We start from the raw sequence: 16,494 nt of genomic DNA on the forward strand, positions 1-16,494 counted from the left end.
ATACTCAACTCTTCATACTTTGCAGAAGACTCCTGTGTGTCAGTGGAAGGGGAATGTTATGCTTGGCTTTTACTTGCTTTAGTAAATGGATTTAAGCCATTTAACTATCTATTTCACTAATGATCTGTTTCAAATGAATTGATCAGTAAGCATGCCTGTTTATGCATTCTAATGTCACTTTTTATAGTCAATAATTTTGTACAGGTTTTATTGTGAATAGTAATATGTTGAAAGAAGTATACCTTTATGTGGTTTGGCTGTGTGCTTCCTAAACATGGTCTTAAGCTGAGTCGTCTTCCTGCCTAATCACAAACATAGGCCCTGTGGAAATTCAGAAGCTGTCAGTGTCATCTCTGATTTTTGACACCATTTTTGACACACAGTTGCTACCCATACTTAATTCAAATCTTCAGCCTGAGCATAATGATGAAAGATGTGCTTTTTAATGCATGCCTTAACTTTTTGAATAGTTTGAGCTTTGCAAGAATTTCTTAAGTTATGGCCTGCCTGAAAGAACAGAGGCCTTCAATAAGCTTCCTCAAACAGCTAAATTTTTTGATTAGCCATTAAGTGTATAGAAATAATGTTTAAAAATGCGGAAGCAGCACATGTGTAATAATTACCAATAGGACTTCAACAAATGCTGTGTATCGAAGTGAGAGAAAAGTGAGTCAGGGGCTTATGTTCTGACACCTAGTAAGGCTGTACTTAATATTAAGTTTTATATTTAAGAAAAAAAGTTAAACATATTATACTATAAAAAGAGAGCAGGGAACAGAAAGAAAGGAAGTCACTCAAGGTTTTGAGTGGGGTCCAATCATTTGTAGTATGTGCTGCATACTGTTTTGGAAAGTAAGTGTAATGCCGCATCTCAAGTTCCTCAGCAAAAATGGAGAATATTCTAAGAATCTTGACAGTGAGAAGCTGCAGACTTTTGTTTATAAGTTATTTGTTTAGTGTTCAAAAACCTGTTTTCTTCAATCTGTCTGCTCCAGCATGATCTTGTTTGTACTTCATCACATGGGCTAACTTGGGAATAATTAATGTGCTTTCATGCAGGACATTTTTTAGGAAATTATGCCTATTGAGCGTTTGCTTGGTCCAAGGATGTAATTGTGCTTGACATGTGTAAGTGATCACATTTATTGAGGATTTTAACTGTGTGTGCAGTTTAAAATCAAATACAGCAACTGTAGTAATTATTTTGATCCTGTACCAATTGAGAATTTAAGGACGACACAGATTGTAACAAAGATACATGGCTCAGCATGAGGAATACAAATAAAATTCAGTTCCTTTTAAACCAAAACATAGCAATTCACTAAAATGAGCATTTGTAGTGCGGTGAAAATGGACCTACTGTAGATCTCTCACTGTTAGTAAGAAAGGTAAAAGAAAACCTCTACTTGGTTTGGACTTGGTTGGGGCACAAAAGATATATGTTAATTTTATTTTTTTCCTTGCAAGTAAAGCAGAAGTTAAGGCAATGTTGTTGTTCAGGGAACAGCACTATGGGGTGATTCTGAAATAGGGGGTTACACAGGACTGGCAGCTTCGGTGTGAAGTCAGGAACTGGTTTTGCTGTCCATGTGGGGCTCCCCAGCCTCCCTGTCAGTGGCCAGGTGGCATGGATGGTCTCAGGCTGTGTAGGGCTTCTGGATCTGAGGGCAGCTGGCAGCTTCACCTCCTTCCTGGGATACAGGCAGGGCAGAGTGCCAGCGGGCTGGAATGTCCAGAAGAACCGAAGTCATCCCATCTGGGGCAGTCTCAGGGCTGCAAAGGTTTGGAGTTTATCTTGGGGTTCTCAAGATCTGAGTCACAGACATGGAGCTTAGACTAGAACTCTTGGAAGGCTTCTGATGCCCTCCCAGATTCTTACTGAGAGAATCTGGGAGCCCTGTCACAGCTAGGGGTTTGTGGGGTGGTGGACCCTGAAAGCATCTGGGTTGAAAGCAGGGGTCTGGTAAAAGAGCTTTGGAGTGGGAAGCACAGGAACCTCTGAAGTGAAGTAGATGCTTTCTCAGGTTTACAGCTAGTAAGGTTTGGCAAAATGTGTCTGTTGAAAGCTACTTCCAACATTGTGTGCTAGATGCCAGATGATTAATGGAAAAGACATTGCACGTGTTTGCAAGACCCAGTGATGATTAATAGCTACTAAAAGCCTGTAACAAGTAGAGTGCTGTGGTGTCTATTTTGTGAATTTACTATTAATGTAAGTTTAAATACAGATTTTTATTTTTTTTAAGCCGTGTTTGATGGAAACTTCAAACAAACTTTACTTTTTTGGGGGGGTGATAAGGCTCTGTTATCTTTAACAAGAAACATTGATAGATTATATCCATGATGTAACAAATACTGTGCTTTTCAACAGGAAAAAATACCATTGGAAATTGTCCTGAAGGTGGTAGTGCTTTTAGTGATTTCATTTCCTGAATTTTCTGTATACTGCTTTTGTGTCCTCTCCATTACAGTTGCTTCCTCCCTGTTACCATTACACTTATATACCCTTTCTGTCCATTGTGGCCTCAGTTTTAACTGTGAAGGTCAGTGCTTATACTGTTTGTTTGGTTTGTGAAAAAAGTTATCAAAAGAGACTCTAAACATCTATTGATGAAAGACTTTGGTTAACATTTTAAAGTAACATCAGACACTTCCTTCTGTGTGGGTATTAGTCAATTGTCCATACACTGCTCATAGCTCATTCCGGCCCCTGTGGTTCCTCTTTGACGGCAAAAAAAAGGTAAATTAGAGAACTTGTGAAGGCAGTAAAGTCAGAAGTTATAAATATACAAAGGAGGAATAGTGATCGTGGGAGATACCAGATTAAACTTCAGCCATCAACATGGAGAAAGAGGAATTTGCATAAAAATAGAATCATAGAATCACAGAATGATTTGGGGGATCTTAAAACTCATCTAGTTCCAACCCCCCTGCCATGGGCAGGGATACCTTCCACTAGACCAGGTTGCTCACAATAGAAAATGTAAAATAAATTGTGGATAACTGCAGGCCTTGAAGGCTTAAATGTAAGAATGTGAAGTATCCTCAATCTATTGAAAAGAGAAAGGTGAAAATGGCTTCTGAAACATCTTGGCTGCTTTGAGCTGTGTAGTGAAATGTAGGTTTTGTCTTGTTACTCTTTACCTGGCCTTCAAAGTAGGAAAGACACTCACAGTGTGAAGCCTGGGGCAGGGGAGGAGAAGACAACCCAGAAAACCTTGACTCCTTATGTTATTGGCCTGTGGAGCTCTTCCAGCAGATCTTCTGCCTTTTCCCTGCAGGAGATGAAGAACTGCTAGACAGTGCTGTGTGCTCTGATACACCAACGTCACTGCCTGTGACAGTGCTTGAAATCTTGAGATGTTGCTTCCAAATAAGATGAGAAAATGATCCTCACACTCCCCACCTTCTCTTGTTTGTCAAAATGATCTTTTTATTTTCGGGAGCTGCTGCTCCATCAAATAATACGCACATGGTGCCTCAAACTAGTGGTGTACTGGTTCGTGCTTGATGAAATTGGACCATTTGGGAGCCATAAACCCACAATTCCCTATGTAAAACTGGCATACTCGAACTTTTGGCACTTGCTGTTGAAAGTTTCAAAATAGGCTTGTCTTATTGTATGCAGACTTATTAGTACTGGAAGCATATCTTCTGTTGTGGGATTTTTTTTGTATTTTTTTTTTTTTTTTGTACAAATGACAGGAACCTAACAAAACTGGCTCTTTAACAGAATATTAAACCTGCAATCAAGATTGGAAAGAGACAGGATAGAGATAGTATGTGAAACTGTAATTGTTATCTCTGTATTGGTAGAGAAATACTCAACTTCTTTAAGGACTGCTTAGTTGAAACCTGTTGGTGGGATTTTGTGGAGAAGCTTGCACTGTTGATTGCTGCACTGCATCTATCAGCTGTGTGTGTGAAGAGTGGACTTTAATTTCTGCTGTGTTCAGTCTGGAGCTTTCACAAGCACTAATTTCTGCTGATAATCTGAGCTGGGGATGATGGCTGGGAATTAACCACAGCAAAGGCTTATCTGGCTGCTGGGTATGGTACTTTAAGCCCATATCTACTGCTTTTCAGAAAACTGATAAAGTAGCAAATAGATGAGGTGTGAAGGTAGTTCTGAGAAAGTCAATAAATAGCCGGAAGCTACAATTTAATAAGTGTTTGGACATATCTGGCTCAAATAGCTTATATATTCTAACTCTTTTAAAAGTGATAGATGGAGCCTAAATCCATATTCTCTGTGGCATTAGGTATCAGGAGAAATAAGTGGAAGCAAGGCATTTGAAATCAATAAATTGCTTCTAGGCACAACTTAATGCAGACAGAATTTAGAGAAAAAAGATTGTGAAACAGATACAGGAATGAAATTTAGCTTCAATTTGCAGACTACAGCAAAAACATAATCCTGGCTCTTGTGAAAATGAATGGAGATTAGGAAGTTACAGGAGTGAGGAAGTTCAGTGCCATGGGCCAACTTGTACAGGATAGGTGTACTGAAAAAGTAAGAAATTTGTGGAGTAAAGCTGCTCTCCAGACTAACATTACGCATTTATGGTCACGCTTAAGGCATTAAACTGAAAGAGAGTAGACTTAGAGTAGATATTAGGAAGAAATTCTTTACTCTGAGGGTGGTGAGGCCCTGGCACAGGTTGCCCAGAGAAGCTGTGGCTGCCCCATGCCTGGCAGTGTTCAAGGCAAGGTTGGACAGGGCTTGGAGCAACCTGGTCTAGTGGAAGGTGTCCCCATCCATGGCAGGGGTTTGGAACTGGACGAGCTTTAAGGTCCCTTCCAACCCAAACCATTCTATGATAGATTACCTAAGATCTGTGTTTTATAATTACACTTTAAATGAAGCAAAGATTCTCTCTCGTTTGCTTAGGAATTTTGCTGTACTTGAGAATGTACTTCACTGCTTCAAGCTTCTTTATGTTGGATGTACTTGTGGCTTGCAGGGGCTATATCTGTGAGAGGCTTCAGTGAGTAGGTAACTCAAGTGATGCCATTACATTTTATAAAGACCTTTGGTTTCTATCTGCTGTGCCTAGCCCAGCAGGTTGTTACCTGGGCGCATGATAGGACTGAAGCAACCTCAGTTTATATTTTCTTTTTTTGTCCCCCCCAGACACAGTGAGGGAAAGCTGTTAACAATTCATTAGCTCTGCAGATAGCATTTGTTTAAGTAAGACTTGTCAGAGAGTTACACGTGAGGGAGATTAAAATGATCTTCCTGGGGCAGATTCCAGTCAATCTTTCTTGATTCTGAAATATTTATTAGTGTTTCCAGAGAATTCATATGGAATCATATGACATGTACAGGAAAACATAAAATTTTCAATCTTCATTCACCTGTGGCTTTGCTGTCAGCATATGAAGTTAGCTGCTTATGCTTGACAACAGTGATTTTTTTTTTTACTTTTTTTTTTTGTACTGTAAAAAACATTACAGCATGTGATGTTTCCAAATAAATAGCTTAGACAATATTTCTGACTTGTATTTTGTGTCTCACAAGTCTCATCATCATCAGTTTTGCTTAAATTTTAGCAGTTGTTTAGAAACTCTGATCTGTAAAATGTAATCAAATCCTCTTAATCACTTTTATTCTGAGACTATGCATAAAACAAGTGGAGATTTCTAAAGTGTTGTACCAAAAATGAGAGTGCAGGGTGGGGTTTTTTTTCAGTGAGCCCTATGAAAGTTAGAGATTCTTCTGGAGCTCACACATCAGCTGTGGTCCTTCTAAGGCAGTAGTTAAACTTCAGTAGATGCTCAAAGACACTTTAGCACATCTGCAAGAGTTGTGCTGAAGCACTCATGGGGAGTTAGAACTATTGTGATCTGTGTTTGGTCAGCTGTTCAGTGTTTTCTGTTGGTTTGGTGTGCTACCCAAATTACTGAAGGGCTGGGTTTTGGGAATGGCTTAAAACTTGTAAAAAAAGTTACTGTATATCACTGTAAATTAAAAAATTAAAAATGTAAACTAAAATAGCTTTTGCCTATGAATCTAGGCAATGGCTTTGTGTTCAGGAACAGGCCAAGAAGTCAGGGACAACTTGTTTAAGATCTTGGCTTATTTGTATAGACATCCTGTGTGGTTTGATAAAGTTATAGAAACTCTGAAACTACTTGTCTGCACTTGTAAGATGAAAAAGAATTGGTGTAGGGCTGGGTGCATATTTAATATGTGGGTGTTGAAGGTAAATCAGTTAATATTTGCAATGTGTTTTGAAACTTTAGTTGTACAGTATTGTGCAAGGCTTCTGTTGTTGATGGTTGACCAGACTGTTAGTGACTAAGATAGAAGCAGTCAGTCTGTATTTGCTCATTTGAATAACTTTTGTGTTTTGCATATGAAGCTGTATGTAGGGAGTACAAAGACAAAAAAGCACTGAATCATACTGTGTGTGTGCTATTTCTGGAAGATCAAATGTGCTTAAGACTTGGAGGAGGAGAAGGAGTTTCTGGGATTTTTCCAAATTCTGTCAACAGAACAAATTCTACCTGCATTAATCATCAGAATGAGTCGTTGGAGTTATTTGAATGTCCTGTTAGCGAAGCCTGGCTAAAACAGTCTACTTGACCTTGTTTCTAGCGCAGTGGGACTTTCCCTGTGAGACTGATAAATCACTCGTTATTACTCTTCATATTGAAATTACTTACACTGATCATGGTCATGAAGTTTTCAGAGAAGTGAAAGGAGCAATTAGTTGGCTCTTAGAATGCATCAAGATTACGCTTGTGCAGGATGAAATGCCCATCTTAGAGCACCATGCATTGGCACCTCCATCTGCTGCTGCTGCCCAGGATAATTCAGGTCCTTTAAGATTGATTGGGTGGATTAGGATTAATTTGGGTGCTGTGCTGAACAGACCCTGGCTATGTTTAGGTTTTCTGCTAAGACACCTCTTACCTAGCAGTGAGATTTCTCCTTCCTTGTTTAAGGTCTTGCTTTGTTCAAGGAATAGCTGTGTGATCCCCTTTTCTCAAAGTAATGAAGTCTTTATTTTGAAGGAATAAGCTAAAATTCAGGCTGCCTTTTCCACCTTTGGTATATAGCACGATGTGCAGTGAGAATTTAGACTATTAGATATCAACAAAGGGCTATGAGAAAAAGGTAATGTCATGTTGGAAGCTTTGTTTAGAACATGGTCATGGATCTGTACTGGTAAATGATCCTTCAAGATGCCTATATAGGAGCTGTTTGACAAGACAAGCTTAACTGTAGAATGTAAAATAAAATCCAGCCCAAATTCAAATGTTTGTGGCACACAGCATTGTACCCAGAGTTGAAGACAGATATAACTGAAATATGTGTGGGTTTTTTTTTCTGATCCATAAAGATAGCAAGCAAAGAAGACATCAAAATGATCAGCCCCTTTCTTGCATGGAAGAAGTATGAACTGTTCAGTGTCTTCAGATGTGGTAGCTGCGGTCTTAGGAAAGTTAACATAAAAATGGAGGAGGAAGACCTGAAAGGAAATTATTGAAATGCCCTATGGGTACTGCAATTTTAGAATGCAGTTACGTGCTGCTCTTCAAAAAGAATGTCCTTTGATAGCAAACACAGCATCCTGATCTGGAAGGCTTTATAAAACTGCCTGTAGTCCAGCAGTAGCTGCTGTGGAGATGTCTACCCATTCAAGAATGAACTTACTAAAAATACTCAATTTCTTAAAACCAGCAGAAAACAGAAAAGCTTACTTGTGCAATTACCTCCATAATGAAAATCTTAATGAAGAATAAAAATAGCTTTGCATATTCGCAGTTTAAATTAGGGAAAGAGGCAAGAGAATTATTTTTTTTTCTAAATGAAGACCTGTCCACATTACCACATAAGCGGCCTCTCTTCCCTTGTGGAGCTTTAAATAACGTATTCACAGAGAGAACCAAGTTGTTACAATTTCATTAATTGTTGAAGTGACTTATGACCAGAGTATCTCGGAAATTCAATGGGAAAACAGAAGTCATGTTGCAGTCAAGTTGACCCTTTTATGTTTTATATCCTAATACTGCTCGTAAGACATGAGTGGGACTTTTGAAGGACATTTGTAATCTGGAAAGTTAGTACTTTCAGCATGCATTTGAGTGATTTGTATCATCGGTCGATGCATGGTAGGTCTTCAGAAGAGGGAACTGATAATATGGCTCTGAGATTTCAAACATAATGCCATTTGGAAGTTCACGAGAACTTGCAGTTTTGATTTGTAGTTGCCTTTGAGGGAGGAGACAAATGGGAAGTGTTTGTTTGTTTGGGATCTTTTCTGCAAGACGTTATATGAAAGTTGGTAGTTAACTATATCTGATGTAAAATACTGTGAACTAGCAAATGGTAACTAAGTATTTTGTGTGCCAAGGAGTGGTCTGGAAAGCAAAAGCAAATATTTAAATAAATAAATTGCTTTCTCCTGTTCTTCTCAACTGTGTGTATTTTTCCTCTGCCAGGCAAAGCCTATTGTCTAGAAACAAATAACCAAACTTAATGTCTCCAGAGGAAGATGTACCTTTCTTCTGCACTGATGATTCACAGCACTTCTGAACTAATATTTATGAAAGAGATTCTTTCCCAATGCTTGCTGAGGTCCCTTGATGCCCAGTGGACCAAGAAATCAGTAAATTAACCAGCACCTAATTTTAGTCACCCAAGGACCAAGAGTGGGTTCCTGTGACACAGGGATGTTGAAAGAAAATAAGAAGTTTGGTGACTTTGTTCCAGTCAAGATGCTGGATTATTTTTGTAACTGGCTATGAGATGTCCTCATGCTTAGATTTTTGTGTTTTCTGGGGGAAGACAATTCACATGAAGTCCAATTGTGAGCACATGCTCCAGATACATAACTTGGGTGTTACTGGATCTGGCCCCAGAGCATAAAATGCCAAGCAGGTGTTGAGGGAAGGGGACAGCTGTTTTGGAAGGGAGAATGCACAGGACAAAGCATTAAGGGAGGGGCCCATAAATGAGAACAGAGGCTATACTACAGCACATGAAAGCAGTGAAACTGGAGGTATGGCTGTTGTGCAAGAGAGTTGGAAAGAAAATCAGAAAGGGTGAGAAGGAAGACTTGCATAGAGCATAGAGGATAAGGAGAACTGGAAGAAAAGGCTGTGAGAGAGCCTTCTCTGATAACAGTGAAGGATCTTGTAGATTGAAGTTACACAGATGGATGTACAGGATTTAAAAGAATGTCATACAAATTATGAGTCATGTTTTTTAACTGAGTACTGAGCAGATCAGCTCTTTCGGTGCAGAGAGGAGTGATGTGCTGCAGAAAGTAAAGAAGGGCTATTCTTTTAGGGCTTCACTATCTGTTTCTTCTACTTTAGTGCTCTGTGTGTGTTTTGATTTTTCAGGGAGATGTGGTTTAGGGGGGACTGGAAGAAAACAAAGTTTTGGAAAAAGAATTGAAAGAAGAAAGGCTTCAGTTAAAATACCAGGGCAAGATGAAATCAGTTGTTCAAATTTCAACTGATAGTATTACTACAGTCTTCTTAAAAGCTTCTGCTGATTTATGATTCCCAAAATGATAACAAACCCCAAAATGCTAGTTAGAAAAGAATTGTAAATACTGCTTTCCTCTGTAGGTATACTGATGTTTCAGCCTCTTGCCATTTTATCCTCTTAGTATTGCATAATGCAGCCAATTCATGTTTTCCAGAGCTTCCCAATTAAGTGTTCAGAAGTTTCCATGACCTTTAGGTTTCTTTGTACTCTTATGTTGTTTTGCAAAGAGTATGATAGACTTTGTGGTTTACTTCCAGTGTAGCCTTTCTTTTATGGAAAAGATGTCACAATGCAAAAAGGCCATGGTTTTGAGCATTGCGTACAATGCTGATTTGACATAACTTTTTTCCAAAAATGTCTTAACATACAGGAAAATGTTGAAGTACCATGAAAAAATGGTGAGCAGCAAAATATAATTTTAAAAGTATCATATATGGAAAAAGGCAGAAGAAGGGAGAATCCCCTTAGAGAAGTTTGTTGCAGGATATAGAAAAGGGCACCTATATCTTTGTATTCAAGACTGTAGTTGATATTCACTGTACTTTTGGTTCTTGCTTCAGTTTTGCCTGTCACAGTACACAGTATGTATGCCTTGCTGGAAAATCACCTGTGAAGTTCAGGTTGTCCACTTCAGTCAGATCTGTGAGTTCCCAAACTCAAGCCTCTGTTTTTCACTGAAATTTTGGATGTTTCTCCAAAACCTTATGGTCTAATGGAGGTTTCTGCAGACAATGGGCTTTACCCTGCTGAATGAATCAATCTCAGCTTTGCTGTGACCTTACAAGGTGGAGGCTGGAGATGGAAAAGGTGGCAGGTGAAGACCTTCCAAGGAAGAGTGCACAGGCTGCCTTAGTAGGCCCAGTGCTACATTCATACACTGTTTACCATCCAGACATAAATACTTCATGTCTGTCTTCCCAGAGTATAAACAGAGAACCGTTGGGTCTGTCTGCCCCTGCTGGTACAGGCATGTATTTAGAAGCCTGAGCTTATTCGTCAGAGCTATTTTACTCTTTCTTTGGGTACATGCTAAACACTACCAACTACTCATGTCAGAACACTGATTAATATACATATATATAGATATATATGCATATAGCCAGTCCTTCCAGTCTCCCTGCCCCAAATAAAGAAGCCTTACTCCTGGTGTTGCTTAATATTTAGTAATTATGAAGCCTCAGGATCTTGTTTACACATGCCAACTCTGATCTGGTGTTTTGGTCCATGTTTGTTTCAGCATGTGCATCAAGGCTTTGCATTTAGTGTAAGTGCATTGAAAGTTCTGAAAGCAGAACATGACCACTGACAAGTTGCCCCACAATGTAAATGTAAAAGCCTTTAAATGCCTAACAGGTTGTAAATGCAACCTGTTGCAGGAAATAAAAAAAATCCCTGTTGGTAAATAATTTTTTTTTTTTGTAACTGAAATTTGATTGAGAAAATACAGTAGAACATAAGGCATCTACACCAGCGCATGTAATAGGTATGAGCAGTGCAGTAAAGAACTAAGAAAATTCAGTTATTTTGAAGAGTTGTGGTATGAACTCACTTATTAATAAATGTAACTCAGAAAAGTGTGTATACTTATATATCCACAAAAATCAAAACTTGTATGTAAATATATTCATAAAAGAGAACGAGAGTTAATAAAAATACAAAAAATAAATACATAAATAGAAAAAATAATTCTATGGCTGTAAGATAGGATAAGCCTCTACTACGCTTTTATTTTCCTGAAATGATTTTTAGGTGTATGCATTAACAAGATTCCTTTTCCCAAAACTGCTTGGAATATTTTGTTCTACAGAGCCTTTATTCTGCACCCTCTGTTCTGCAGATGATGAAACCTGTGAATGAATGAATTTGAATATATTTGGGAGGTATTTTTCTGTGTGTAAAATATGCTTAAGTGTTGCAGTTTTTGTCTCTCAGACTCCCAGTCAAGGAGCTAATATATTAATATCCTGGAATCCAAATTGCTATATGAAAGGATTCCTGTTGAGTTAGTGTCCTGTTGAGTTAGGTCTTCCTAAACTTAAATGTGTTTGTATTTCAAATGCTGTTTTGAAGAAAGGGGTTTTATTTTAGCTTTAGGGTAGAAGGATTGTCGCAGTGAGGCTATCTCTTCCTTCACTTATGGAGACCATAGTACAAGGAGGAACTGTGAAACTAAGGCTAGAATTTTTCTGCATTAAGGCATCTCTCCTCTGAATAATGACATATCTTGAAAATTGTTATGCTGTACAGTGATGGATGACTGTTATGGAAACACTTGCTGTTAGATGGATTCCCAGCCTCCTGTCTGACTTACAATGTCAGCCTGTTGTTATTTAGTCGTGTCCCCTCTGCATCCCTGTCCCCTCATTCTCATGTGGGATGTGTTAATGGCCGTGGATCTAAATTTGTAAGCATGTTATGCTGCTGAAAAGAATAAGAAGTATAAAGTTTTGGCTAAAATGAGAGAACTGTTCATTCTTCCTTTGCAAAAAAACCCAACCAAACCAATCCCAAAATCCCACCAAAAGTCCCTAGTGGAAATGCTTATGTGTGTGTGTTGTTTTTTTTTTTTCTAAAACACAAAAAACCAAACAATGAACAAACGAAAATCCCCTTCCAAGAGTGTAATTTTTTGAAATGTTGAATATGAAGTTATTTTGCAAATAGTCAGCTTATTGATAATGGCTACGTTTGGTCTTTTTTTTTGGTATGATGTAAAGTAGGAGTTGACAAGTTGGGTAATTTTTAACACAGATTTGTGTCTCTCTGTTTTCTAGACAACTCTGCTGAAGCAGATTTATGGCTGCTGAACAGTTGTACAGTAAAAAATCCTGCTGAGGACCACTTCAGAAACTCAATAAAGTAAGTTGTTTCCCTAAAAAGATACTTAAATATGAATGAATATTGCATGTTTTCACTTTAAAAGCTTCATATTTTCAATCTAGAAGTGTTTTTTGTGGTTTAGAGCAACAAGTGTGCTGAGTTTGTCACAATGGTGAGTTCTCTAGAATGAATTTGTAAGGTGCAGTATGGGTTTTGTAATTTGCAAGTGATTATCAATACACTTATTTAGGAGAACTTCTGACCCTATTTGGATAGGGGCTTCTATATCACTTCTCAAGACAGTGTCGTAATGCTTTTCTGAAGTGGGGGTTGTTTTTTTTTTTGGTGGGGTTTTTTTTTGTTTGTTTGTTTGTTTGCTTATTTTCAAAAATATGAAATGTTAGGCTGATTCTTTTTTTCCTCTGCATAAGTTTTATATATGCAGGCCCTTCCAGTTAAAAGGGTACCAGGTACATACTTAAAGCTGTTTCACTGTTCGTTTTCTTAAGAGGTGAACTGATTAGCCTATACTATAAGTCTTACAAAGAATGTGTTTTGATTTCTCTGTAACATTTCAATGATGTTGAAAAGTATGACCTGGGATTGACTTCTGCCTCTGACTTCACCAGGAGTACAATTGTCATGAGTTATCTGGAAAATCTGTACACTTACAGCTATCATTGCCCAGTATGAATAAATACTGCAATGTGTTTCTTGTAGATTTTACCTTTAGTAAACAAGCGTGGCTGTTTATGCAGTCATTTGTTCAGTGTGGTGCACTGGGGATGGATTTCGGTTAGAAAAAAGCCACAGTTCTTAATAAGCACACTCAGAAGGTAGAGAGGAGCTGGATATAAGCGATCTGCTTGCAGTGCTGGAGTTACTAACAGCATCCCAGGGCTGTAACCTGGAACAGAAGCCTTTTGCCTGTGGTAGGTGGCACAGCAGAAGGTGTCTCCACCTCTTGGAGGGCTTCACTTCTTGACTGCTGGTGTTGCACTTGGTGATGAGACTGGCTTCTTGGCTTTTTTTACTGTTGCCCAAAAAAAAAAAAAAAGCTATTCCCAGAATACTTCCAGTGTGTTGGCCAACAGAATGGATGACAAGATCTTTTCCAGTTCAATTGTGGCCATCTTTCTATTTTACTAATCCTGTGCCAGAATTGATGTGGTATGGTGTGTGTCCTTTAACCAGTAGAATAGAGTTGGTTAAGAAAGAGGATCTAACTAAAAGCAAATGACCAAAAATATGTATTTGAACTTTGTGTTTGTGTTGTCGCTCTATTAATGAGCCTGATGTGATTTGTAGGCTGAGTTTACTCTTCTTGTTCCTTACTTCTGCCTATACTCTTTCTGTTCTGTCACAGATAATTCTGGTTGTTCTCCATTTTTATTCTTTGCTGAGACTCACTACTTTCCTGAAGCAGACATCGCTTGTTCTCTACTTTCAGATCCTGGCAGTTCCTAATGTGGAGAAGGCCAACTTTGATTGTTGTTTCTGACCATTTTCTGTGATGTTTATTAAACATAGGGGAGAGATCCATATGTAGTGCTCTTTCATCGTACTTGGAACTGAAAGATTAAACATCCTCTATCTCAGAAAAGAGCAACTACAACTGTATTTGGGTTTTACAACAGTGAGGAAAGCTTGTGTCACTAAAGAACACAATTTCTCCCAAATACCTCTTATTTTGTTGCATCAGCAAATCCAGTGCATGAAGTTTGGGTGATACAAAACTAACTGCCATTATATCCTGTCATAACGGCTTGCTGGTATGGAGATCTTTGTTCTTCTCAGCTGAGTAACAGATTAAACATTTAGTATGTGGATTGTCAAAGCAGTCATACTTTGAGTGGAAAAATTAATACTCAGCACAGTAAAATTCTTTCAAATTAGAAAAAAACTCAGGCTGGAAGTGCTACATAGCGTTCTGAATTTCACTATATAGAATTATGAATTGGGAGAAGTATTTCAGTTCTGCTTATTCTCTGTCTTCTGCAACAGTTTCTGCTACATAATTTTCCTTGCATATATGACTTCAAAATGCGCTGATTCAAACCGTTGGCAGTGTGTTCACTCTGATGGTTGAAGAATGACTGAGAAGCTGATCCTTCAATAATACCATTCACCAAGGCATGTGTCAGAACCCAACAAGTCCTGTATGTTCAACCTTCTTTTTTATCTGACATTCTTTTGAAAACAAATACTCCCAAACCGTTTGAATCTTTGCACTGGATGTGCAGATGCATATATAGCTGATACAAGCTGACTGACAGTATAATCTCTGTGCCTTTTTGTATAGCTCATAGAAGTAGTCTACTGCTCTGTATCAGTGAAGTTGAAGGTGCTGAGCTGGGGTGGTGATAATGGAGAGCAAAGAGTTGCCTAAAGACCATTAACTTATGGGTGGGAATTGAGAGCATTTCCTGTGCAGATTTTATTCTCAGTTGGCTAATTGTAAAATAAGGTTAAAGGGTGAGGTAGGTAATAGTAATAAAGAATTTCCAGTATAATCATGTAGGTGGAGTTTGAAAAAAATAATATTTAGTATCTTTCAAAAAAAATGGAGGTTAATTCAAGAAAAAGTAGGAAATAGAATAAACTGAAGTAGGTAGCTTCAAGTTTATGAAGAGTAAGATGACTATGTAAAGTAAATAGCTAGGTACAGAAAAAGAATACATTGAACAAGTGAGAAGCAGCAAAAGAAGGAAGAAACTAACATTAAAAAGAAGCGAGGCAAAGAAAGAACACTGCAGAGAAGCAGTCCCTATTTGGTATAGGGCGGCTCAGTTATGCTGCAGTAACTCTGCTCTTCTGTTACAATACTTTGCTAAATTTGCACAGAATACACATTATTCCCAGAATTTGCAAGTGCACGTAACCCTGGGGCTGAAAACACTTGTGATGAAGGATTTGCTAGTCGCTGGTTTTGGCAGGATCCTGCCTTGGGGTAGGAAGAGCAGGAGATGGTCTGTTGTTTAAATGGTTCCAAGTTCCAATTTGCAGCTATTATGAAATAAGAACATGTTCTTCGAAGGGAGCAAGAACATGGAGTACAGGGGGGAGAGGGAGGCAAGGGCGCAGGAGCGAGTGTGTGTGTATGGTATTGTGCAGTTGATAAGCAATCAGTTATCACATGGTATATACAGAGATGAATGAATTATGTCCCTTTGTCTATCTCTATGATGTAACAGTGTAGTATAGATAGTACTACATACACAGAATCACAGAATGGCTGAGGTTGTCGAGGACCTCTAAAGATGGTCTTGTTCAACCCTGCTCAAAGCAAGACAACTAGAGCAGGTGGCTGAGGGCTGTGCACAGGCAGGTTTTGAGTATCCTCAAGAGACTCCACAAACACTCTGGGCAACCTGGTTACTGTTACAGTAAAAAAGGATTGTTTTAGGTTTAAACTTCAAGTCTTGTATTTCAATTTGTTGGTTGCCTTTTCCCTGTCACTGGGCACCACTGTGAAATGCCAGTCATTGTCATCAGGTGTTTAATACATATTGTGGGATTACCCAGACCTTTCTCTCTCCAGGCTGAGCAGTTTCAGCTCTCTCAGCCTCTCAAGCCCTTCCTTGAACCCCTTCCAGTTTGCCTGGGTTTCACCCATCCTGGGGAACCCAGAACTGGACCCAGTGCTCCAAGATGGGGCTCTCACCATACTGAGAGCAGAGGAGAAGGATCACCTCCCTTCGTCTGCTGGTGATGCAATTCCTAATGCAGCCCAGGAGGCTGTTGGTGGTCTTTGCCCCAAGGGCTCATTGCTGGCTCATGGTCAACTTGGTGCTCACCAGGACCCTCAGGGCCCTTCCTGCCGAGCTGCTTTCCAGCTGGCCGGCCTGTCTTGGTGCACGGGGCTGTTCCTCCTCAGGGGCAGGGCTTTGCAGTATCCATTTGTTGAACTTCATGAGGCTTAAACATTACATTAGTTGAAATCTCATTTTCTTTAAAATTGATATTAAAATGAACTCTATAAAGAAAATTATTCATTTGGGTTAACTCAATGTTTATTGTGAGCGAGCTAGTTGTCCTCATAAAGATGTGGCTATTGGTGCATATGTTGTGGTGGCTGTTAGAAATACATTCCTGCAATGAATTTCTCTTCTGAAAGGAAAAGAAGTGCTTTTGTTCTGTCAAGGGATTTTATTTTGGTTGCTGAT

The 16,494-nt window shown here is 38.8% G+C and overlaps 1 protein-coding gene across 1 annotated transcript in view; it reads left to right on the plus strand.

Annotated features, from left to right (window-relative positions):
• Nucleotides 1-16,494, plus strand: part of CDKAL1 (CDK5 regulatory subunit associated protein 1 like 1) — a 395,417-nt gene that overhangs the window by 51,580 nt on the left and 327,343 nt on the right. The window contains exon 5 of the mRNA XM_030489990.1: nt 12,283-12,367. Within this exon, the coding sequence (XP_030345850.1) occupies nt 12,283-12,367 (85 nt within the window). The remainder of the gene's footprint in view (nt 1-12,282; nt 12,368-16,494) is intronic.

Source organism: Strigops habroptila, chromosome 1, assembly GCF_004027225.2.
Source record: "Strigops habroptila isolate Jane chromosome 1, bStrHab1.2.pri, whole genome shotgun sequence".
NCBI classification, from domain to species: Eukaryota; Metazoa; Chordata; class Aves; order Psittaciformes; family Psittacidae; genus Strigops; species Strigops habroptila.